The 26,607-nt window shown below is 41.0% G+C and overlaps 1 protein-coding gene across 3 annotated transcripts in view; it reads left to right on the top strand.

The window, feature by feature from the left end:
• Window positions 1–26,607, top strand: part of SUSD1 (sushi domain containing 1) — a 63,026-nt gene that overhangs the window by 16,094 nt on the left and 20,325 nt on the right. For all 3 annotated transcript variants that reach the window (XM_064438839.1, XM_064438838.1, XM_064438837.1), the window contains 6 exons: window positions 4,522–4,616; window positions 5,820–6,009; window positions 7,012–7,106; window positions 8,203–8,389; window positions 24,283–24,376; window positions 25,488–25,743. In XM_064438839.1, the coding sequence (XP_064294909.1) occupies window positions 4,522–4,616; window positions 5,820–6,009; window positions 7,012–7,106; window positions 8,203–8,389; window positions 24,283–24,376; window positions 25,488–25,743 (917 nt within the window). The remainder of the gene's footprint in view (window positions 1–4,521; window positions 4,617–5,819; window positions 6,010–7,011; window positions 7,107–8,202; window positions 8,390–24,282; window positions 24,377–25,487; window positions 25,744–26,607) is intronic.

Raw genomic sequence — 26,607 nt, 5'->3', positions numbered from 1 at the left:
ATTCAGTACATGAATTACTCTGCTCCTGATTGTCTCCTGGTAACATTTTTAGACCAAATGAAGTAGTAAATCATTAGCTATCTGTCTGCTCCTTTCTGCATGACTGTCTCTGCTACAGCTTTGCTGTTTCTTTGTGGATTTCCCCTGTGTAAAGTTTAGGGCTGAAGGTACACACCTGAAATTTTGCAATCCTAGTTAAACTGGAAGCAAGTATGTTACTCAGAACAAGAAAAACTTATAAAAACTTATCACGGCACCCTAAAAGGTATAAAAGATATGTCTTTGTAAAGTTAATTCCATGTACACTTGGGAAAGCTACTGTGCAAAAGGATTTTTGCCTGTATGCTGTGGAACAAATACCTTGAACGGTCTGAGCAAAATTTCTTTGAAATGTTTGTTCCAATTTCATTTCTGTGTCTGAATGTAGCAGATGGCATTTATAGCATCGTTCACAGTTTTCACAGAACTGAACAGGCAAAACATACCAAAAAAGCTAAGATTTCCCTTAAATTGCATGTATGTGTGGGGATTGGTGGGAAGAGCTCTGTAAGTGAATCTGCACATGTGGATGCTCTTTTAGCTACTTGCAGAAGATGTAATGTCAAACTAGAGCTGGTTCTATCTGCTTTCTGGTAAATACAGTTTTTTCATGCAAGTTCAAAAGTACTTCGCTCGTAAGATGCATCTTGAGCTGAGGTCAATGGTAGTCAAGTGCTTTTTCAACCGAGGACCGGTGGATTGTGAATGTGAAAGAAGTCATGTGGTTTTAATGACTGTTCAGACATAGACCTGTCTGTGTGATACCTTCTTTTTCTGAATCAGCAAATAATAACACTGCGTACTGGGACCTGAACTTGCAGAGGCTGAATAGCGAAGAATTAATGTTGGTCCTCACAGCACAGGGTTAAGGCAGAAGAGCATGACGGTATGGGCATTTATGCACTGGCTGTAATTACTATGAAGATTTTCCCACACGCTTAGGCACAGAGAGAGGCTGTCCTTCCTAGCAGAGCTTTTAGAAGTGGAGTAAAGAAGACTGAGACCATCACTGTTTGTTTTATGTCTTAGAATTAATTTCTTTGGCTTTCTTAATGTGATTTCTCCCCAACCGATGCTCACTGGCTCTATTGAATCACTTTGTGGCTCAATTTTCACATTCTTCCATTTGTGTTCCACTTAGCAGCACCTGTTTTTCTTGGCTGATAGCAGCCAGATGCTATTTGTATCTCTCTACCCTCTCCCAGATTGGCCTTTCAGTATTTGACTCCTCCAGGATCTTTTTCCACTCTTCTGCTCTGGTCTCCAAGCATTTCATGTCGTTTCTAGGACAGTGTTCCTTGGGATGGGAAGGAGATTGTGAGAGTAATATGGAGGTCAGTGGAGCAGCAGTGGCATCCAGTGGTCTTCTCGGTTAATCACAAGTTGAAAATTCTGGTGCTGAAGTATGGGAAAATTGAGGGAGAAGTCCCATCCCATTTGTGAGTCTGAGTAAAAGCTGTTGATCAAAATGAGGTATGTTGAGGACCTGGATGCCACTGTCTGCTAAGACGTCATGCTGAGACCAGGCATGTATAGTGCGTTTCACGTTGGGAGTTCCCAAGCTCTGGAAGTCACTGGCTCCATTAGATTTCACAGAGGGCTAATCTGTTAGGGAACCTCTTTCCCTCTAGGTGCGAGAATAGTTTTTTCAGTGATGACTTTGTGCTGTTATTGGATACTGGAATTAATGTTAAACCAAGCACTTAATGTATGTTTGGTTATCCAGACAAAGAGGGTGTGATCAGTAAGAATAAGGGAAGAAAAGCAGTCTTCTCGGAAAGCCCAGGACTTTGTTTTGGTGTTTGCTCTATGCATGTTGCAGCTTTTTGTCCTCTTTCGCTCCTACCCATTTAAGGTGGAAACTTTTCAGAAAAAGTCTGCCAGCTGTTCTGTGGATGTGTGGCCTTGTCCATCTGAAAGTTCAGAAAGCATAACAGAAAAATTGTTGTAGTTACGGAAGAAAATGCTACTAATTCTGCCTTTTTCCTTCCAAGGAGGCCACTGTATAAGATTTTTTTCCTTGCCTGAGTACCTCCCATAATCAGTTTTTTGTTATTTGCTGCTTTATTTTGCTTTATTGTTTTACTGAATAGTTTATAAACTCACAAATCAAATGCCTGATTTTCTTGCTGAGCAGTCTCAGACATGACTTTTTCTTGTTATGCATTTTAATTCAGATCTCATGGATATGCAAACATTTTCCATCTGGCCGTGCTCTAATGAGTCATTTTTGCCATCTGGTCTTTTAATAAAAATGTACCTGATTTAAAGAATACAGCAACTGAACGTGCTCTTTTGCTCTGTGTTGGTACAGAAGTCTTCATACTGTGGTGTTTCTAGACATTACTGTGAAACAGATAGTACTAATAGGCAGCAGTTAAACACAATCACACAGCCATTTGTAAGGAAATTTGTTTCAGAGGACATGCAGATAAATCTCTTTTTCTTCCGTTCTGTAGAGGGGTGGCTTTCAACAGTGTTTCCGTATTTAACAACAGTTTGGAATGGGGGAATTTAAAATTAGGTGGGAGATAAACTGGTCTAGTGGGTGAAGCATCTATCTGATGAGTATGTGGAAACGGAGATACCATTTAAAAAGTTTTATGACAGTTTTACTAATGAAAAAGTAAAGGAAAAGAAAACTAAGTGCTGCAAAATACATAAACAGTTACACTTCAGTTCTAAATAATTGCCTACATATAGGGATTTTAGAGAGTATTGACATATTAATTTATTTCAGTGGCAGCTTCGTGTCCATGTGCTACAAGTGCTGTGAAACACTAATGAAGTTTACATATGGCAGAAGAGTGACCTGAGCTATGCTTGCTTTTACGGCAGAGTATTACACTACCTGTTTTGTGAATATTTCTGAAGTATCTATGAAGTCTGTCCTATAAATCCCCTTAATTTTTTCAGCAGCTAGCAAGGGGATTTCAGCTTAGAATGTATATGAGCTTGTATTTGTACGACAGTGGTCATGTAGTGAATGTAGTAAGAAAATATGGTGGTAGGACAGAAGAATGACTGTATCAAGGCTGGTGAAGGAAAGAAGAGGAGCAAATACATTCACTGTCAGTCTGAGTTGTGACCAGAAAGCTTTGTTGTTAGCTCTGGGAGGGTACTTGATTATCTTGTCATGTGAAGGCAACCGCTCTGTGTCTGATGACAGCAGTGAAGGAACTGCCTAAAAAAAGATCTGATGAGTTGACCTCCCTGGCCGTGCTTTTTCTCTGAGGCATAAGCCATTTTTTAAAAGCATGTAAATTAATGCAGGTGTGTTGAGGGATGTACCTCTGGTTACTACAGACGTGCTCCCTACATGTGTAGTCCTTTGGGCTTCAGTCTTTTAATCTAGTGTTTGTTCTGAAAAGTGGTTTTCTGTGGCTATGTTATTTATTATAAAAGAAGGAAAAATACTGAAAACTTTTAAAAAGCAACCCAAACCGATAATAAATCAAAACATTAATTTGGCTACAAAAAAGCTCTTTTCAGTCTAACACAGAAACTTTCTTAAAACACTTTAATGCAGGTTGTTGTATTCAGAAGAGCCTTTTTCTTCTAAGTTTGTTGGCTTATTGGTAGCCTCTTTTCCTTACAGACAGCTCTTTTAATTCTGCATGACTTTTTTGTTTGGAGTTTAGCAAGATTTCTAATCCATGAGAATTGATGGTCTACAAAGTCTTCAAGTTGATTTGTGAGTGGCTTGTTCTTTAGAAGGCAGGTCATTGCATGTCAAAAGATCCAGATGCTGGCACCCAAGATCTAGGAGAGCGTAGAATGGGGGTGACAGAAGTAGTGGAATTACGGCATTGTTTATTGCTCTCGTTTTTGCTGGTGTAATACTGTCATAAGCACACTTTAGTGAAAGACTTTGACCAGGAACACAGGCATAGCATATGACTAGGAGCAATGTCCAAAGCAGAGCAAAATGTCTTTTCTTATTGGCTCTTTTGCCTGGATTGGTCACCTGGTGTGAATGATTCTAGTCTTCAGGATATACTGAAAATCCTGTGTAATAACCAATGCTGTTGTGTATGTATGGTCTTACACATAGGAACGTATTAGTGATCTGATGGAGTTAACGAGCTTCTTCCTTTGCTGTCGTGAAACTGTAACGTAGTTTTAATGTCCTCTTCAAGATCTGTAAAGTCGTTGGAATTAAAATTGTTCCACATTAAAATGCAAGCCTAGCAAAGAATTTTGTTTTCATTAGTCATGGTAGTTTATGTAATGCTGGCTGTGTGTTTAAGGGCTTCACAGTCATTAGCTCAGAACACGCTTCTTTGGTTAGCCTTGTATTTTAATTTTAGGAGCCATCACAGTTAAGGGAAAACTTACTACCTAATTTCTGCCTACCTTATTGTATTTTTCCTGTTTGAAAAAAAACCTCAAAGGACAAAATAAACATTTGCCTCAAATATGTTAAGATTTGCATGAGAAATAATAACTGTTTTCATTTTATGCTCATGTTTTTGCTCACAGAAGAGGAATTATTCAGTAATTTGTCCATATTCAATGAAACGTGTGTGAAGTGGCAAAGGAAAACTGGAAGACTGGGAGCACAGGAAATGTACACAGTAAGTGGGGCAGTATTTGAGATGGGAGCAGTGTTGTCCTTGTTAATTCTGGTGCATCAGCAGTAGAGATTTGTTTTGTGGGTTTTGTCTGTGTGGTAATTTGTCTCACTCTTCCTACAGAACTGCCTAGAAACCTAAAGGTGGCCGGGTTAGGAAAGAAACAAATCACTGTCCTAAAGTCAGGTGAAAAATTCAAAAGCTATCTGGGTCCCATTCCCGTAAATCACCTAAACGTCTACTTGAAACTCTGAGAAACATTTCAGCCCAACTTCATGTTTTGGTGCAATTCCGTTGTAGAGCTGAAGGTCACGTTGACATAGGAAGCATTGCAAAACTTGGGTTATGTCCCTGTCTGTGATGCAAACGTTTCTAGTAAACAGTGTATCACTTGCAGATACTGGATGTAACTTGTTTTAGAAATGCAAGGTATATTGAAATACTGCGCTTTGCTCAAGAGATAGATTCAACCACCTTATATCTAAACACTTTTGACCTGTTTTTTATGGAAATTGAAAGCAACTTGAGTAACTGCCTTTTTTTTTCCCTATAAAAGTTAACATATAAATTCTCAGAAACAAATAGTTCAGTCAGTGTTGGTGAAAGCCAAAACAACTTCAGAAGAATTCACGTGTTTTAAGAATGACAACATCCCAGTAAAGGTTGGGGGGTTTTTGAGTATGTACAAACAGGGAAAAAATAAAAGGGGATTATTTGATTATTTAGGACCTCCAGGATGGGTAGGTTAGTGTGAAGAATACATTTGAAGGTCGTATGATAATTTTGGAGAAGAACCTGTCTTTGTCCTCCTGTGTTATAAATCAATGTATTTTTAGTTTGAGTGCTTTTATTGAGCACTGCTGAGATGGAGAAAAAAAAAGTTCCCAATTACCCAAGCAGTTCAAAAACTTACACCTTACTATTTGTGTTGGAGATGTTTGTAGGGTCTACATTATAGATTCCTTCTATTGTAGAAATATAGGAAAAAAATATTCATAATTTTAACAGCCAGAAGAAACTAAAGATCTAATTTACTAAGCCATCTTATTGCACCAAAACAGTTAGTTAGAAGCCTTTTTTTCTGTTGTTAAGCTGATAGTCTATAACAGATGTAAACCTAAGTTCTCAAGACTTAATTGAAGTCATAGTCTGAATTTTGGAGAGCCACAACCAATTGCACCACTGTTTTTATTAATCCTTCCATAGTTTCACATACTGGGCCAAAGATGGGATGAGAAGACATTCTCAGAAGATGCAATATTTAACATTACTACGAGTGAAGATAATCCAAAGGTGTGCTTAGATCTCAAGTCTGGCAGTAACTACGTGGTGAATATTACTACCCTTTCTTCCACAAACATCACTGTCTCGGTTACAGTAGCAGTTCAAACAAAGGGTAGGTTGTGTTTTGTATTCTCTGTGCTTATAGAATTTTGCTGCAGAGCTCACTGTTTTGAGTCTAGCAGATAGGATAACAGCCTGTCTCCTAGATTAAATCATTCTTTATGCTGACCACACACATGTAGGCACCATCAACATCCTCTTTCTGCAAGATGGTTTTCTTTCTGTTCGCTGTGGCCGTTCAATCTATGAGCAACCAGAGCAGTGGCAGTAAGTGCCCTTTAGAAAGATTTGGCAAACTGCTTCTTCAGGATTTGTCTTCTGACTGAGGCAGGATTGGTGCAGTGCCTGGCTACATGCTGGAATTTCAGTCCATGGTACAGTGCTTACTGGTTTCCATTCCTTGCCTTGAAAACTGATTCTTTGCCTGTGGGAGAATTCCCTGTTGCTGAGCTGTGTGATACTAATTTAAGTGATGTGAGCATTACAGATAATGTTCCTATGTTTAGCAGTGATGAGCAGTGTTCTGGCAGTTTTTCAGTAATTGTAGAGAAGGCATGTTTGAACAGCAGGTTTCTGTAGCATTTTGGTCGTGCAAACTTCAAGCTTGCCTTCTGACATACTAATTCTGATGAGGCAGACCTTGAGAAATAATTGCCTTTGGAAATCACAAAAATGCTTTTTGTCACATGCTTTTTCCTAGAGGATGTCAACAGTGACAAGTAGTTCTAGGATAACTTTATTTCCATCAGAAGGTCTGAACCCTGGTAATTATAACCCCTGTCATTATAACCTCTCTGGGTCTGGACAAATAAATCCTATCTTGATTTCCTGCATAGCATGCTTGGGTTTTTCTGAAAGCCATTTTCTCTGGAAAATGGTCATGCTTTTTTAACTGTGTGTGTTCATTCCAAAAGAAATGAGATACTACCTCCTTCTCAGAAGAGAATTAAAATAAAAACCTTTTTTTTATTATTATTTTCAGTTATTCATATTCAATTAAGTTGAAGGTGAAGTTTTTGTAATAAGTTGTTCCCTTTTTTAATTGTCTCTACAGTAAAAGAAGCATTCAATAATGTATTAATTTTTAATGATACCTGCTTGAAATGGCGGAGAAATGTCAGGGGAACTGAAGTGGAAGACAGATACTCAGTAAGTGACAATCTGTATTTTGAGTCTAGAAAACAATTTATATCAATCACCTATGAGAAAAAAACCTGTATTTTTTCAAACACTCACTGCTAGCAATGTTCTTCATTCTACTGTCTCTCATAATCCAGAGAGTAAGCTTGTGTAGCAACTTCAAAAACAAAAGAAGCCACCATACTCCTCTCTAGTCTCCTGCTTCTTTCTTAGTTTTCCCCATTCTACTCTATTTTACCTTCCTTATGCCTGCTTTCACCTTTGTCATGTTCTGGCCTCAGACACCTCTGTTCCAATCCCATGGGGTCAGTCCACTCTGTCTTGTTATATGCCTTCAATCTTCCCTCATCCCACCAGGGCATTTCTACATGAACTATCTCTGCCAGGACTCTTGACCACCTGCTGTTGTCTCAAATCTCTGTGTGCTAAGAGGTGCTCAGAGATTATCTAAAGGGGTAGGATCTATTTAAAGGAAAACTAGCACATGATAAAAATACACCAAGCAGTTTAGCTTTCATTAACAGAAGAATGATCAGGAGAGTCCTTAACTTAATAACTTTATGGTCATGTGGGACAACAACAAAACAAACACATAAAATCCAACTGAAAAAAAAAAAGCCATGGGTCAGTAAATTTGCCTGAAAACATAGCTATTTGTGGATCCTGGAGGGTACTTGGCATTTTGACATAGGTCAGGATGACTTGATTTTGACTTATCCTCAGGGTCAAAACAGAGAGGTGTTCATGTGACCTTTTGTAACTCATCACTTGGCACCATGAAAAGTGCACTATAACTGGAAGCCTGTATATTAGCAGGAAATCAAGGCTTGGGGGAAATTACAGTACTAATAAAAAAGAGGATATACTGGGAGGAAGAGAAGTGAAAGAACTAGGACAATGGGAGAGCTGATCAAGCACTCCAGTTCTTGTTTTGGAAGTTCTGGAACCATTTGAATTTGAGTAACTGTCAGTGCCAATGTTTTTCGCACTCTGTATGCAGTGTTGTGTTTTTCTGATGTTTCTTCTAATTTAGAGCATGACATGTCTGAATGCAAGTGGTATGTTAAAACATTGCAATTTCCATGCCATGATTGTTTGATTACAGTTTCATGTGCAAGGCCAGCGTTGGTACCAGAAGGAGTTCTTTCATGAAATTACTTTCAACCTTACTACACGCAAGCAGGATCCAGAAGTTTGTTTTGATTTGCAGCCAGGCACCAATTACTCTGTTAATATTTCCATGGTAGCTCTGAATTTTTCACTGCTTGTTTCCATGGCAACACAAATAACAGGTACGTCCTGCCATTTATTTTATGTATTTACAAAAGCCCGTTTTGGGTGCAAGAGGCTCAAGTGAAACAGCATTGTTGGTCTCAGTGTTGTATCGTGGATAGTCAAAGTGCACTTTCCATGCTCAAAATTGTTCACCGTTGTTTGTTGTCACAGATTTCATAGGTTGACAGTCTAGCAGCAGAAGAGGGAGAGAAATAGGGGTGCAGTGTTTTGGCACAGCAGGGAAAAGTTTGGTGGGTAAGACACACTAGGGGAGCTGGTTTAAGTTCCCTGCCCTATTAGAGGTTAAGTCACTTTTTCAGTGTGAGTTCTCTCCACTGTGAAGTGGAGATAATAGCATAACTGCCCTTTCTATGGGTATTTGTGACAGCAGATACCACTGAAGTCTGCAAGGATCCAAAATACAGAGAGTCCTGCAAGTACCTCAGGCAGATGCCTTCACCTCTAATTGGCAGAGTACAAAACATAAAAGACAAATAAGGTTCTGTAGGGACAGTCTCAACTTCACTATTTAGCAAGAAATTTTATGGCCCTGAAATGAAGTGATAAAAAACATCCGTCATTTTTAGCTCATTTTTAGAACAGTTTTGCTCCATCCCTATGCTGTCAGACTTTCTGTATTAGGTTATCACTGTTACGCCGTGAAGTGCAGTGTTTGGTGCTGGTATCGTTCTTCCTCTTGGCGCCACAAATTGGAATAGGCGAGAAACATGAAAGCTCTCTGAGTGTCTCTAACTCCGTTCAGCCGCTAGATGGAACCAGTTCCCTTCTAACTGGTTATGAAGACCCGGGCTTTTGTGGTGGTTTTGAAATTGGTAGTATTGCAACATTTTTAAGCGTGAAGCTTGAAAACCTTAGATTTATGAAAGGCAAAACTTATCTTGTTTCCTAAAGGTAATGTTTAGGCTATACAATGATTTGGATTTTTTTTTAAAAAATGAAATCACTGTAATGATTTAATAACTCATTTTCAGAAGTTTCCTAGCTGTCACTCAAAAGTAGCGTCCATGTGTACATGCAGCTTTGTAAAATCTAATAAGCTGTCTCAGAATTTGGTTGGCTGAGGTAATTTTTGAATACATACTCAGAGTAAAGGCGTAGCTCTTTAGGAAATATCACAGGATGACACAAGTAAACTCTGCAGGATTGCATCAGGTCACTTACTCAGCAGACCTCTAGAGAACACTTTGCAGCAGGTGCTGTGTGAAGTAGTATTTGTGCCTTGGCAGCTGCCATGTTTCCCTCTCTGCTGAGTTAGTGATTAACAAATGCACATGCATAGCCCCAGAAAAGGTCTTTGCGTCAAAGTTAGGTCATTTCTATTTTGAAAGAAGATCCTGCTACACAAGCCGTTTTATATCTGGTAGGTTGTTTTTTTTTTTCAGTGAGCAATAAAAGGTAGGTGTGCTCTGTCATTAGGAATCTTCTTCCAAAAATTGCTGTGTAAACACTCGATATTGTGCTTTTTTAATGGAAGCCAAAAAAAAAAAGTAGGTCTTTTTGCAGTTGAAGTTGAGTGAAAATCAAAAAACCAACAGCAATCATGCTGCAAAGCTTACCAGATAATGAGATTTTTAAAGAGACATGAAATTTGTTGCTATTTCAGCTTATCTAAGATGAAAAGGATACAGCTGAAATTTGGCAGTGTCCCTCTGACCTCTGTGCCTCATATTTCAGGAACTGCATTATCTGTACAGGGAACTTAATTTATATAAAAACTATTTATAATTTTAGAGTAGGTGTATAATTTGCTTCTTCATTTGTCAAGTTGTTTTGTAATCATGTATGTTGTTAAACCAGATGGCTGTGTTTCCGTAGTGGGTGGAATGATTTCAATTTATCTTCCAGCTTAAGTCTGAAGAGAGTTTTTTGGCTGTGGTGGTTTTCTGGCTAAATGGTACTGTATAAATGCGAGATATGCCATAAGCACAGATGTTCTAAGGAAGCTGAGACTTAGAAAATTGTTTTACTGGAGGTGTACTGGAGGTGGCCTCATTTGTTGTGTTAAGGTTTCATATGACATCCTTTATCAAATGCACAGTCAGTTGGTCTATTTTCCCAGCTGGGGGCAAAGCCAGACATTGTATCTTCTTGACTTCCACACACCTCCTGCAGAGGTATGTTTGGGAGTGTGTTTCAGAGTTTGGGAAATCTTACCTGTGGAGTTGCAACTACTGTGAAGAGATGTGTTCCAGACGGCTGGATGAACACTGCCTAACAGACTTGATTTCCTGACAAGGATAGTCATCTGTGTGAATTCTTAAAGACTGTTGTAGAATACAGTAAGCATGTAAATGCTAGAGATAAGTTTGGGTTTTTTGTTTTTTTTTTTCTCAGAAATGAAGATTTGTAAATGCATGTTAAGGTAGCTACTTCTATATCCTGAATATTTATGTATCTCCTGAATGAGGATATATGATATCCATACTGTTTCTAAAGAAGGAAAGCAAGAACTTGGGACTTAGCAGCCTGCTTTTCTCTCTGGCAAGTAGCATCCTTTAAAAATAGTTCTGGCTGAGCACAAAGTTGGTTTTGCCCATCATCTTGTGGATGGTAAATATAGTCTAGCAAATGCTTCATGAATCATTGAAATTCTGCTCCTTTCATACTTCCAGTAACAGGCATCTTGCACAATTTTTTATGTCTTAGCTTATTTTAGACAAGCTCTCAGCACCTGTCTACTTGAGATAGGAAATCGAGTCAATTATGAAAAATGAATAGGCAGTGATTATATTGTAGTTGTAAAAAGATGGTAGCAAGATTATCTTTTAAGCAAGAAGGGAGTTTGTGTCTGCTTCCAAGGAAGGAAAGGAATGTCTTGTGGGTGTACTTTCTCATTCATTAGCTGTTTTGGGATTATGCTACTTACATGTGGCTCTGTTCCTTTTAGTTTTTGAAGATAATTTATTAATTATCTTCATGCCCTCAGACAAAGCATTGTTCTTAATTTCATTATCTGTTTTCACATATGAATTTAAGAAAACTGAATTCTGTAACGACTCTCAAGATGTTTGAAAAACAGAATAATGGAGAAAGAGCTAATGCTTTTGCTTCTAATACTCTAAATACGAGTAACTTCTTCAGCTGAGCTGCATTAAAATACTATTGATATTCGAGTCTGTTTACAAGCTTTGCTTTGGGATAGTTTCTTTATGATGGATGGATGTGACAAAATTGTGGTCTTTGGGAAGTTTATGAATACCTACCTATTTATGCTCTCTAGCTAGCTTTTTTTTAGTTTAGAGAAGACCACTGTGACCTAAGACATCATACTTACAAGACAGAAAATTTTCTGGACATTAGAAATAGATCATCTGTGCCTGAATTACTGGATCACATTTCCTTCTTGTAAAATAATTCATACTCGATTCAATGGTGCTTTCTTATTACTCTTTCTCCTCTTGACTTTTTTTTTTTAGAATCAAGGTGTATTTTGAATTTGTTCTGTGCTTAACTGTTCATACATGCTGTTAATTTCTTACATATTTGTACGTGCGCTTTCCAGTGGGTTTGGGCAGGTTTGACCTCGAGCCTGTCTACCTCAGACATCCGTAGTAGTTCCTATGTTTCTCAGCTGCTATTCTTTTGATTTAGTCCAGGATATACCTGCAGGCCATGTACTTGCACATGTATTCTCTCTCTCTTTATATGAACATGTATGTCACAAGGTAGACGCAGAAGCAAGGAGTCCAGAAAGTTACTTGAATTAGAAGAATGAATTCCATCACACACTAAGGGTGATCTTCTACAGCCCTGCACCTTCGTCTCGTTATGTGAAAAACGTGCTATCTTACATGTCAGGTTGTGATGTCTAATTTGTTTGCCCAGCTGTGGATGTATACACACATATAAAAGATATGTTATTGATCTGTTCTCTTGTATGATGGAAAAGGCTTACACTCATTCATTCATAAAAGGACTGCTTTAAGGTCTGGAAATGGAGGGAAAAACCAGATCTCCTTTCCAGTGAGGAAGTGAAAGGCTGTTGGAGATGTGGTGACTGACAGCTCTTTCGCTTTGAGAACACATCATGTATGTCTAGAGAGGTAATCTGTTACAGTGTGCTGCTTCGGAGCACGAGTATTGCAAAGAAGGGAGTTTCTAATTTATGTGATGGCGAAAGGGGAGTGGTTAAAACCTGAGTGTAATTTTTTTTTAATGTATGGAGGAAATTAGCTGCCAATCCTGTAAACCATTTCATACATATGTTCATGCATGCGCTTCATATTTTTATGCAGCCACTATTCAAATGTGTGCTATTTAAGTTCATCTGAACTCTACTTCTCAATTGTTTTCCTGACGTCCTTCATAGTAAGAATTTTTTCATAAATATTTGTGAAGTCATGATTATTCTGATTACCTCTATCATTCTATTTACAGAGCACTTGATAGAGATGGCACAGGCTATGCTTTAGAGCCAGTGCTTTACATGCTGGACAAAATTATTTGCTTTTTTTAGTCTTCCCTCTGTGTGAACTGGGAGTTCTTTAGAATTGCTTCAGGTAGTCCTTTACAAATTTATAGTGATGTATCTGCATCAGCCTTTGTTTTCCTCAACTAGTTAGCATAATTAGCACTAAGTAAAATGAATTAAATGCAAAACGGAAAAAAACAATACAAGAATAGGCTACAGTGGGGAAGAATATGGATTGCAAGCTCTTTTCAGCTATGAATTTATACATGAAAAGGTCACACATAAACCCTGCTAGTATTTCTGTTTTTAAGATACACTCTTTAAAGAAAATTTAAGTGATCATTTTCCCTAGATGTGGTCTTGACTTATTCAATCTCCTTCCTACCCTCCTTTCTTTAAGTAATGTCTTCCTCCAAGTTAAAAAATCAATTCTCACTCTTCATTAAAGCAATTATACAGTAACTTAATTTCTGTGAACGTAATTACTCTTCAGACAGTAATACAAGTGGTAAAAACCCTTTTCTATTGTATCAATATCTCTACTTTTTTTTTTAATTTTACAGCAATGTTTTTTACTTCCTTGTTTTAAAATTCAGAAAAAACTTTTTGGACATAAAACCCTCAAATATCCATTTAAAAACTCTCTTGTTTCCAGGAAATGAAGATCATGCAAATGGTGTTATTTCAGCAGTGGGTTGTTTCAGTTAGAACTTTGCCTTAAGAGGAACCTTTGATTTGACTTCCCCTGAACTTGGGAATAGTGGCCATCTGGTTTTGGACTTCGTGATTCAGTTCCATGACTATTTTTAAAGCTTTATCATTACCACAGAATGATGAAGGGAACCTGTAAGAGGGCTATGCTGGCACCAAGCAAAGGCTTTTTGAGAAGGTACAAGTCATTCAGTTTAACAGGTTTTGTGCATATCCATATCTAGGGTGGGATAGAAATGAATTTGTGCATTCATTTTTAACACGTCTCTGTGTAGGGGACTTGGAACCTTTCTCACCAGTTTTATATATCCAAAGGTAAGTATCACAGTGTTGTCCCAGAGTTACAGCTTCAGAACTCTACAAAAGGTCAGATGACAGGAAAGACATTAAATATTCCTGTTATCACTACTGGAGAATGTAATAAAAGGGCCATGTTCCTTGTAATATGGCAGTTCGCTTGTTAAGTCCTTGAACTGCAGCAGTAAACAGTATTGGCAAAACCAGGGCTTTAACACAAGAAGTAGACCACTCATTTCCAGGATTAAAGAAAGAAATGAGCTGTTATGTTGTGAAATGCTTTCATGATAACTAATAGTGAACTGCTTCCAACATGCTAGCTTTCTCTGAAAAGCATGTGGCCAGCATGGGAGGTTATCCTCTGCCTCTACTCTGCCCTGGTGAGGCCACATCTAGAGTACTGCATCCAATTCTGGGTCCCTCAATTCAAGAAGGACAGGGAACTGCTTGAGCAAGTCTAGCGGAGAGCTGTGAAGATGATGAGGGGACTGGAGCATCTCCCTTATGAGGAAAGGCTGAAAGACTTGGGTTTCTTCAGCCTGGAGAAGAGAAGACTGAGGGGGGGATCTTGTCAATACTTAAAAATATCTGAAGGGCAGGTGTCAGGAGATTGGGGCCAGAGTAGTCAAAAAAACAGTGAGTAGTCAAAAAAACCAAAACACCCTTAACAAAGACAAGGTGCTAACAGCACCTGAACAGAGTGGAGGGTCTTGCTTTCTTCTCACAGCCCACCTAGTGCAAGTCCTTCTCTCTCCGTAGCATTTCCCCTTTCTCTCCACCTGTTCTAGATAGTGTTAAGTCAGTATTTTTTCATGTGGGTTTTAAAATCTGGGAATTATGATGACCTCATAGCAGACTTAAAAATTTTTTGACATGTTAGATGTCTGGAAAGGCAATTCTTTTACTAAAAGCTCATAGTGGCCAAATACTGCATATGGAATAACTGCTTCAGAGTTTCCTTTCTGGTCACTGAAGCAAAAATGAAATCCATACCTTTCAATAATAACAATAATTAAAATATTTAATATATTTAATATATAAATTAATAATAATTTAAAAATTACTTAATAGCAATTTAATAATAACTAATTGTGCTGGGTTTGGCTGAGAAGGGGTTAATTCTCTTCACTGTAGTGCCTGTGGTGGCCGGGGACCTTTCCAGCTTCCCGCGCTCTGCCGTGTGGGCGGGGGGCTGGGAGGGGCGGGGCCGTGGCGGGGGCGGCTGACCCTGACTGGCCAATGGCAGGTTCACTCCATGCCCTGTGACACCATGACCAGTATAATAATGGCGGCAGTTGGTGCGCAGGGGAGGCAGTTGTGCCTCGGGGGCTGTTGACATTGGGTCAGCAGGCGATGAGCAGCTGCGTCACGTGCGGTTAGTTTTGGTGGTTCATTCCCCCGCCCCCGCTCTGGGTTTTGTGCCTCTCATTGTTTTCCTTTCCATTGCACTTTTGTTGTTGTTTTATTTTAATTATTAAACAGTTCTTATCCCAACCCACGAGCGTTACCCTTCTGATTCTCTCCCCCATCCCACTGGTGGGGGAGTGAGCGAGTGGCTCTGTGAGGTTGAGTTGCCGGCTAAACCACAACAGTCTTTTTTGGTGTCCAACGTGGGGCTCAAGGGTTGGCAATAATAACAGCTGCTGGTCACAGCACCATGTTCTCGTTTTTGCAGTTTGTGTTAAAGATTGGTGTTGGTTTGCTTAGTCTCCTGTGTTCTGCTGCGGTTAGTAATGTTTTCCTTAAGAGATTTGTTATACAAACACTCGTTTTCAGCTTTATCTGGTATTTGCGGTTTTTGCTGAAATCATTACTGTACTTTGGATATCACCTTGTTGAGGCAATTAGCAATTATACCTCCTCCTCTGAGAGATTTTATATGGAGGAAATAAAGAATGTTATCTTTGCAACTTTTTTTCTATGATGTCTCTGCCTTTATTACAACAACCTTTTTGTATTTTTAAGATCCTTGGGTAGTTAAGATATACTTGTGGTTAGTTTTTGGGCACGTTGTTTTGGTTTTGACTGAGCAACTTAAGAATATCACCCAGAAATCTGCCCCAAGGCTTGATAGTTACGAGTGGCAGGGCATGTGGGATAGCACGGGCAAATACCTAGGGCAGTGGGCACCCCCAGTGTTTTGGGGTTTCACCCCTGAACAAATGCAGAATCCTGAAAAACTAGTAGACTATTTGGAGAAAGTATGTTGTTACGCTGGGAACTCCAGAGAGACATGGATAACTGCAACGTGCTGGGGCCTGGCCCATGCCTACCGAGCCCTGCTCAGCAGTATTCAGTGCCCCCAGGGGGAAGAGAATGTCTCTGGATTGAAATGCAAAGTGACTGGCACTGTAGTCACTCCAGCCCTCACAACAGGCACTGCGGCCACCCAATACCCCAGGACAAGCACTGCAGCCACTCAAACCCCCAGGACAAGTACTGGAGCTGGCTCAGAGAATCAACCCGTGCCAGTATCAGTCACCCCCATACACAAGACGAAATATTGGAAGCGGATGTCAACTTGTTTAGAACGGGATGACGAAGAAGCAGGGCCATCACGAGGAAGAAGTCATAAATGAAACTGAGACCACCCGATCTCTGCCCATGAGTGAGTGAGTTGTGAGATAGGCAAAAAGATTTCAGCCATCGTTCAGGTGAGCACACTGTCACCTGGATGCTCCGATGCTGGGATAATGGTGCCAGTATCCTGGAATTAGAGGGAAGAGAAGCCAAACAATGGGGATCCCTTTCTGGGGAAGGGGGCGTTGACAAAGCAATTGGAAAAAGAACACAAGCCCTCAGCCTCTGGAGGCAACTCCTGTCCAGAGTGAAGGAAAGGTATCCCTTCAAAGAAGATGCTACATATTGCCTAGGAAAATGGACAACCATGGAGAAAAGCATGCAGTATCTAAGGGAATTAGCTGTGCTTGAGGTGATTTATGGTGACCTGGATGATCAGCAGTCATCCAAAGATCCAGATGAAGCTGAGTGCGCACAACCCATGTGGTGAAAGCTTGTACGGAGCGCACCATCCTTGTATGCAACCTCATTGGCAGTGATGTCCTGGAGAGAGGATGAGGCAGCAACAGTGGCGGAGGTGATTGATAGGCTCTGGTATTACAAAGCAAATATCTCTTCCTCGCTCGTCTCTGCTGTGGAGAAACTATCCTGAGAGGTCCAGCAACTCAAAGAAGATCTGTCCTACTCCCCACCTCTACAGAGTAGTGTCTCAGCTGTTAGGAATAAGCGTCCTTTTGTTCAAAGGAGAGGATACACACCACGGGCCACCCTATGGTTCTACCTGTGTGACCATGGAGAGGACATGAGGAGGTGGGATGGCAAGCCTGTCTCGACCCTAGAGGCACGGGTACATGAGCTGCAAGGAAGAACAATCACTCTGGGAGGTTCTTCCAGGAAAGCTGCTGCTCCAGTTTCCAGTGAGCAGGTCCCCAGACAGAGGAGTGGAAGTGCTGATTTTATTTCTGAGCTTAATAGAGAGACTCTTGATTCACATTTACAGGAAGTGAGTTGTGACTGCCATGATCAGGACTAGAGGGGCCCTGCCTCCAGCCAGGTGGAGGAAAGGGGTAGCTGGGTTTACTGGACTGTGTGGATCTGATGGTCTGGCACATCCGACCCACAGGAGTATAAAGCTTTAGTGGACACTGGTGCACAGTGCACCCTGATGCCATCAAACTATACATGGGCAGAACCCATCAGCATTGCTGGAGTGACAGGGGGATCCCAAGAGCTAACTGTATTGGAGGCTGAAGTGAGCCTAACTGGCAATGAGTGGCAGAAGCACCCCATTGTGACTGGCCCAGAGGCTCCGTGCATCCTTGTCACAGACTGCCTCAGGAGAGGGTATTTCAAGGACCCAAAAGGGTACAGGTGGGCTTTTGGTGTAGCTGCCTTGGAGACTGAGGAAATTTAAACAACTGTCTACTTTGCCGGGTCTCTCGAAGGACCCTTCTGTTATGGGGTTGCTGAAGGTCAAAGAGCAACAGGTGCCAATCACCACCACAACAGTGCACCGGTGGCAATATCGCACCAACCGAGACTCTGATTCCCATCCATGAGCTCATTTGTCTACTGAAGAGCCAAGGAGTCATCAGTAAGACCCACTCACCCTTTAACAGTCCCATATGGCCAGTGCAGAAATCTAACGGAGAGTGGAGGCTAACAGTAGACTATTGTGGCCTGAATGAAGTCACTCCACTGTTGAGTGCTGCTGTGCCAGACATGCTAGAACTTCAATATGAACTGGAGTCCAAGGCAGCCGAGTGGTATGCCACAACTGATATCGCTCATGCATTCTTCTCAATCCCTCTGGCAGCAGAGCACAGGCCACAGTTTGCTTTCACATGGAGGGGCGTCCAGTACACCTGGAATCGACCGGCCCAGGGGTGGAAACACAGTCCTACCATTTGCCATGGACTGATTCGGACTGCACTGGAACAGGGAGAAGCTCCAGAACACCTTCAATACATTGATGACATCAGCGTGTGGGGCAACACAGCAGAAGTTTTTGAGAAAATAAAGGAAATAGTCCAAATCTTCTGAAGGCTGGTTTTGCCATAAACCAAAGTAAGGTGAAGGGAGCTGCACAAGAGATCCAGTTATTATGAATCAAATGGCAAGATGGACATTGTCAGATCCCAATGGATGTGATCAACAAAATAGCAGCCATGTCTCCACCAACTAGCAAAAAGGAAACACAAGCATTTTTAGGGGTTGTGGGTTTTTGGAGAATGCATATTCCAAATTACAGTCTGATCGTAAGCCCTCTCTATCAAGTGACCCGGAAAAAGAATGATTTCAAATGGAGCCCTGAGCAATGACAAGCCTTTGAACAGATTAAACAGGAGATAGTTCGTGCAGTAGCCCTTGGGCCAGTCCGGGCAGGACAAGATGTAAAGAATGTGCTCTACACCGCAGCTGGGGAGAATGGCCCTACCTGGAGCCTCTGGCAGAAAGTGCCAGGGGAAGACCCAAGGTCAACCCCTAGGCTTCTGAAATCATGGATACAGAGGGTTCGAAGCCTGCTATACCCCAACTGTAAAAGAGAGATTGGCAGCATATGAAGGGGTTCGAGCTGCTTCAGAAGTGGTTGGTACTGAGGCACAGCTGCTCCTGGCACCCCGACTGCCGGTGCTGGGCTGGATGTTCAAAGGAAGCATTCCCTTTACACTCGATGCAGCTGGTGCTACATGGAGTAAATGGGTTGCACTGATCACCCAGCGGGCTTAAGTAGGAAACCCCAGTCACCCAGGAACCTTGGAAGTGATGATGGACTGGCCAGAAGGCAAAGGTTTTGGATTATCACCAGAGGAGGAGGTGGCACGTGCTGAAGAAGCCCCACTCTGTAACAAACTGCCAGAAGATGAAAAGCAGTATGGCCTGTTCACGGATGGGTCCTGTCTCCTGGTGGGAAAGCACCGGAGATGGAAGGCTGCTGTATGGAGTCCTATACAACAAGCTCGCAGAAACTGCTGAAGGTGAATTGAGCCAGTTTGCAGAGGTAAAGGCCATCCAGCTGGCCTTAGACATTGCTGAATGGGAGAAGTGGCCAGTGCTCGATCTCTATACTGACTCCTGGGTGGTGGCAAATGCCCTGTGGGGCTGGCTACAGCAGTGGAAGCAAAGCAACTGGCAGCGCAGAGGCAAACCCATCTGGGCTGCCACATTGTGGCAAGATATTGCTGCCCGGGTAGAGAACCTGGCTGTAAAGGTACGTCATGTGGATGCTCACGTCCCCAGGAGTCGGGCCACTGAAGAACATCGGAACAACCAGCAGGTAGATCAGGCTGCCAAGACAGAAGTGGCTGAGGTGGATCTGGACTGGCAACATCAGGGTGAACTATTTCTAGCTCGGTGGGCCCATGACACCTCAGGCCATCAAGGGAGAGATGCAACATAGAGGTGGGCTCATGATCAAGGGGTGGACTTGACCATGGACGCTATTGCACAGGCTATCCACAAATGTGAAACGTGCACCGCAGTCAAGCAAGCGAAGCGGGTAAAGCCTCTGTGGTACGGGGGACGATGGCTGAAATATAAATATGGGGAGGCCTGGCAAATTGACTATATCACACTCCCACAGACCCACCAAGGCAAATGCCATGTCCTTATAATGGTGGAAACAATGACCGTCTGGCTGGAAACATAACCCGTGCCCCACGCCACTGCCCGGAACACTATCCTGGGTCTTGAAAATCAAGTCCTATGGCGACATGGCACCCCAGAGAGAATTGAGTCAGACAATGGGACTCATTTCCAAAACAACCTCATAGACACGTGGGCCAAAGAGCACGGCATTGAGTGGGTGTATCACAGCCCCTGTCATGCACCAGCCTCTGGGAAAATTGAATGGTAAAATGGACTGTTAAAAACTACACTGAGAGCAATGGTGGGGGTGGGACATTCAAACACTGGGGTACACATTGAGAAAAGCCACCTGGTTAGTGAACACAAGGGGATCTGCCAATCGAGCTGGCCCTGCCCAATCAGAATCCTTACGTACTGTGGAAGGGGACAGAGTCCCTGTAGTGCATGTGAAAACTATGCTGGGCAAAACAGTCTGGGTTCTTCCTGCCTCAGGCAAAGGAAAACCCATCCGTGGATCTTCTTTTGGTCAAGGACCTGCGTGCACTTGGTGTGTGCCTCAAGGGGATTTGATTTTGGGCAAAACCAGCCAATGAACTGAATGGCACAATGCGAACTGCTATATAATATTGTGTGTCGCCTCTGTGTTGTATCAATGATATCAGAGTACGAGCCTCCCAACCCATGGAAGATAAACTGTGAAACAAGCAAAGTGCAGCAGTGATGGAAGGATGACTGACTCGGTATGCAGCAACCCAGTGCCACACACACCATCTCTCCCACCCTGGAAGACTGATATAACAGATGGAGCCCAGAGTCATGGACTGGGTGAATTCAATGGACATTTTAATGGACATTTTACAGGGAAGGTCCATAGACTGAGGGAATGATGTCTGTGTATTATGTTAAAGGATGGGAAGGGGAGGGGTGGTGGTTGGTAAGGCTGTATTGCATCATATGGGACCTGGGCATGGTGTAAATGGTATGGAATAAAGGGTGGAGAATGTGCTGGGTTTGGCTGAGAAGGGGTTAATTCTTTTCACTGTGGGGGTCAGGGACCTTTCCAGCTTCCCGCGCTCTGCCGCATGGGTGCGGGGCTGGGAGGGGCAGGGCCATGGTGGGGCTACTGACCCCGACTGGTCAATGGCAGGTTCATTCTGTACCATGTGAAGCCATGACCAGTATATTAATGGCGGCAGTTGGTGTGCGGGGGCGGGGAGGGGCCAGCTGCGCCTCGGGGGCTGTTGGCATTGGGTCAGCAGGCGATGAGCAGCTGCGTCACGTGTGGTGAGTTTTGGTGGTTCATTCCCCCGCCCCCGCTCCTGGTTTTGTGCCTCTCATTGTTTTCCTTTCCATTGCACTTTTGTTGTTGTTTTATTTTAATTATTAAACTGTTCTTATCCCAAACCATGAGCGTTACCCTTCTGATTCTCTCCCCCGTCCCTCCGGTGGGGGAGTGAGCGAGTGGCTCTGTGGGGCTGAGTTGCCAGCTAAACCACAACACTGACATAATAATTTCATTATTGTAGTTATCATTATTGTTACTATTACTATGACTTTGCACTGTTCCAAGTTGTTCATTTTTCTTACTAAAACAGGCAGATTATCTTTGGTGTGCTTGATGTTAGTAGTAATTAATGTTTCTTAACGGCAACTAAAAATGGCTTTAAAAGCACTGTGCATTTTTTCAGATTTTGCTCTCTTTTACCCACTTGCTAGGGCTGTCAGCACTGGATAGCTATTTATTTTCATAGTTTGCATTTTTCCTGTCAAGTTAAAGAAAATAAAATATTTAATTTTTATGAGCTTAGTAGTCTTTTTGTGCCCTGTTCCCTCTTGCACTCCTTATCTGGAAGAAAGATGCAGAACTGCTGCATGCAATGCTCATTCTGGCTGGCATTAAAGAAGAAATTCCCAATTTTTTCTTGGAAAATGGAAAATTGTCAAGAGAAATTAATAATAGTGTCTCCTGGTGGTATTGGATGCCAAAGGAAAGGAAGATGGGAGAAATGTACTAGATGAATCTACCCTAACAGGTAGATTTTTCTGTCACTCTGTCCACTGGCAATGTCTGCGCTGAGGAACCATTGAAGTTAAGGGAGAGTTTGCAGTTCTGAAGTTCTGTTTGCTTAGTTTTGCAAGGTGCACAGGGCATAACAGTTGACTGTCAAATATTATTTGTTAATTTATTTTGTTCAGATAGAAATACTGCCTATACCTTTTACAATATCTGCAGTTGCAGAAGTATTGAAAAGACCTGAAGTAAAGACAATTTCCTGTTCTTGCAGGCAGCCATGCAATATACTTACTTAACTCAGAAAACACTCTCAAAGGGTTTTCTGCCCTGTCTCTGCTAGAGAGAAGCCACTGTAGAGCATTAAGGCTTTGTTAGATAGAAATCTGATTTTAATTTCAATCCTAAACATTTGTAGCTGGTTTCTTCACTGGTAGTTCACCCATAGCCTGGTTTTGAAGAGGATGTGGTAAAGGGAACTACCAGAGCAATTCATTTGGCTAGTAGTTTTACCTGAAGATGATTTTTGCCAAGGGCAAGGTAGGGTTTTCCATGGTAGGGATGCTTGTATGGCCTGTTGTCTTTATTTGGGGTATACTGTGCTTAAGTTATTCCTTTCCCATGTTTCATCTGTTCAAAGCAGAGATCATGTAGGCTTTAAGATTTCTTTTTCATAGGCTACAAGGACAAGTTTTTCATTCTCCCATATAAGACAATTTCTCCTTTATTAGGGTCTTTCTGGTAGTCATGCTCTGCACTGGTTTCACTTAGCTCAGTTGGACTCATGGTTCAGACACTGTGAAATGATTGCACCTGGGCCTTCTGTACCTCTGGTGGTACTATTCTGGTGTTACAGAAGTTTGTTTGTAGGCTTTTCTGAGCAGTCTTCTTTTTTTTCTTGTTATCATTTTAGTGACTAACACTCATTCTGAGATGTACTAATATGCTCTTCCTACTACTCAAAGGAATTAGAATATATAGCAAAAAATTCTTGTTAGTAGCCCTGTGTATCACCTTGTATTTTATACTGGTGAATTTCATCCCATTTCTGCAAAACAAGAGCTGTAAAGGTGGTTCAGTTCTGTGTAATGTCTCCATACTGCTATTGTTTTACAGTGTCTAACATTGTGCAAGCAGCAAAATTAATCTCTACGCACCTTGATTTTGCATCCTGATTGTTAACAAAATGCCAGACTTAGCTCTTCTGCTTCCAACATGCTGTATTTTGCTAGCTCCCTATTTACCAGTTATTTACCCACTTTAGAGTTTTTCTATAAAGCCTTATTTTCTCTTGCTGAACTAATGATTTTCTGTGTTTCAACATGTATGTGCAGCTATCTGTATTCCACTGTTTGAGAAATCCGTGTATCTCAGCAGTATCTTGGCTGATGTCAGCAAGATTTTGCCTGATGTGACTTCAGCAAATCTGCATTGGTTTCCTTTTGTTTGTCTCCATGACATTGATTATACTTTCTAATGGTGCTCTGAAGCCTTGGTTTTCTCTACATAAGCACTGCATTTGTTACTTTTCAGTCAGATATCACATCAGCAGCTTGATAGACCAGTTTTTAAACAGCCTAGCCATACCTGTAAATATCTGTGCTAGTTCTTTTGTACTTCTGAGGTAGGTAGTATCTCTGCTTCACACTCTGTCCCCTTGGTTATGCATGCTGAAGCCCTTTTCATTTTTGCTTCCAGGCTGGTAGTGGTAGTTTCCTTTATCACAGCACCAGACTCTGTCAGTGTGCAGCTGTCATAATTGCCTTTGAAATTAGAGGCAGAAGTGTTTGTTCAGTTTTGGCCTTGATGCAAATTCCCACTAAAACAAATTAGAGCTCTGTACCCATATTGAAATCCAATTTAGGGGACTGGATATTGCTAGCTGACTGTAAGCAGTAGCTAAGGAAGCTGCCTTCTTGAAAGTGCTTTTGGCACTTAACAGATTCTCCCTTATTCATACCATTATATTTCTTGTAGTGGGCAGTGTGCCTGGAGTTTGATTGGTTTTTTCTTGACCATTTCAGTTAGTCTAATAAATAATACTCCTTCTTCCAACAAATCTTTACTGCCTCATTTCTCTGTATCTACCATCATTTTTGGGCATCTCTGTTTTTCCCAGCTAGCAGATAGATTTCAACACAGGGGTTTGAGTTGGGGCTGCCATGCCGTCATGCTTGTATTTGCTCTGTGTTTTTCTTGACCAGACTGTTTACGTTGCCAGCAGACTTTAGCCATCAGGAGTTTGAGGCTCAGTTAACAGAGGATGTTTTGGGGGAAAAATAGCTAGGAACCCTCATGCCTGAAATATTTCTAAAATCTCTCTGAAGCACTGGTATTTGTTTACTTTTTAGATCCCCTTTTCCCAGATGTAGAATTTGTTGCTGTAAAAGGTTCTGCACCCTTGCTCAGACTCCGGAAAGCAGAAGAACGAAATGGACCGATCAGGTTTGTCTCTGAGCACTCTTCACCCTTTCAAAAAACGTTCTGCAGATTTATGTTACTTACATATTGGAACTTTTTGTGGGGGTTAGATTATTTTTCTTAGCAATGGGAGAAAACTTAAGCTGTAACTCCCAGTTTCTCATCCCTTAGCAGAGTAATATTTGGCTTCAGACTCTTCCCTGCTTTCTGGAACAAAATTCTGGTTTTGGTAATTCTGATTTTTCACTGTTGGTTTTAGTTTTTTTGGTTTGGTTTTTTTCCCCTTTATCCACAGTGAAGTCACAGTAGATTGTTCACCATTTCCTCTGGCTCCTAGACAAAAAAAAAATGTACTGGCTGCATGAGATTGTTGGAAAAGAAAAAAAAATTACAAAGGTAGAACTGTGCTTGGATCTGTCAGTAACAATGTCTGTGTTTATGCATATTCTGAAGTAGCGTGTCCATATTAGTGTATTACTACCAAAAAATATTTCTAGGGAAAAAGGATTTATACCTTACTAAGCGCTGCTTGTGATAAAAGGAAAAAGTAATTTTAACTCAACATTACACCAAACCAGAAAATATTTAAAAGCTAATAATGTTTCAGGAAATAACTAGTGTAACAGCCCTGATAATTAGTCTTCCTATGGTTGGGTACCATAGACTAAACATAGTTTTGGGAGAACTGAAGACAGATTTGATTCATTTTTTCCAAATGGTATCTGTCCTCTCCTTCTTTAAACAGAAAAAGTCTTGCTTCTGGGAAAAAATATGAATAATTTTTAGAGGCCAATGATGTATTGTTTCATAGGTGAACTTGTGTTAGATGAGAGCAGCAAGAGATAGCCTGTAATAACTCAGTTTGATGCTCTTCTGAACATGAATAAACATGTAGAGTTAATGCACATGTGATGAGGAGAACCAGCTCTGCAAGCTGTGCATGCAGTGCTTTTGGTTCAAAACACAATGGAACACACATACAGAGAAATATTTTAGTACAAGAAACGTTTGTATTGGACAATGAGAATAAAAAAACAGTCAAGAGGCCGCAAATAGACAATGTGAATTAATGCATGTCTCAAGCTTAGTACATTGAAGTGAGGGCTAATATTTACTTTTCTTTGTTTCACTCTAGTCTTTATCAAGTGATTGTGCTTCCTCTGGGTTTGCAAAGCACTTTTATTTGTGACTCCTTTGCTGCTGCAACTTTCTTTAATAACACCACTGACGTTAAAGGATATGTGGCAGCTGAATTTCGGGCGAAGGATGTTGCTGATAACATGTCAATTGCTCTTGGAGACAGACATTACTATGGGAAGTTTTATAATGCTCCTTTAAAGCTGGGAGAAGATTATTGCGTTTTTTTGAGAATAATAAGTGAGTGGAATAAGGTAATGAATGTTTTAAAACCTTTTCTTGAAACCTGTTGAATGAAATGTTGCTGGGGAAAAAAAGAGGAAAATGTTACCTTTGTGTTAAATTTCTATGATGCTGCAAGGATCTTTCAGTTGACAGAATTATATTAAATCTGAAGCTCTTTAAATAACTCTTGTAATTCCTTACAGATGTTTATGTCATTGTAATGTTGGAGCAACTCTGGATGCCAAATGGCAAACAATGGAGAAGACTAAAAATGAAGGGCCATCACTGCCCTCAGTAATTGAGGGTGTCTTTATTGGGCCAGCATGTAGCAAAAGAGATTAGTATGAGAATCTGAAAATTACTCCTTAGCAATAAAAAATTCACCCATTTTAATTTTTAATTGAATGGTTTATAGCAAAATATTCCAGTTCTCCAAATGACAAGGAAAAATACATTTTGTTGTCTTTGTTACCCTCCATGTAGAAATGAATGTCAACTCTAGCTCCCTTGGGAAATCCTTGTGAAAAAAAGTATGTTACTAGCATTAATTTTTGTCATTTTAAATTAAATATGTATTTCAACTGGAAACAAAAAGTTTCTAAAATGAACATCTCAACTGTTTTGTGCTCCAGTGTCTTGCCTCCCATGATGTCATTCTGCCACTAGTTGCTATCTGTCTCGGGTCAACAGCTTGTAATTTTTTCATAATATAAGTCTCAGCAGAAGGAAGTTTTTCTCATATGGACTAGGTGATAGACTCTTCATGTGCATGCAGCTCCTGAATGTCAAAAGTAAAAAAAGAACAAAGCAACCCCTACTAAAGAAAAAACGCCTAAACTGTGCCTCACCTTGCCACCCAGAAAAATTAAAATAGAGTTTTAGGGCTTTGTGTA

This window comes from Phalacrocorax carbo, chromosome Z (assembly GCF_963921805.1).
Source record: "Phalacrocorax carbo chromosome Z, bPhaCar2.1, whole genome shotgun sequence".
NCBI lineage: Eukaryota > Metazoa > Chordata > Aves > Suliformes > Phalacrocoracidae > Phalacrocorax > Phalacrocorax carbo.
This window is presented reverse-complemented; position numbering and strand designations above follow the sequence as displayed.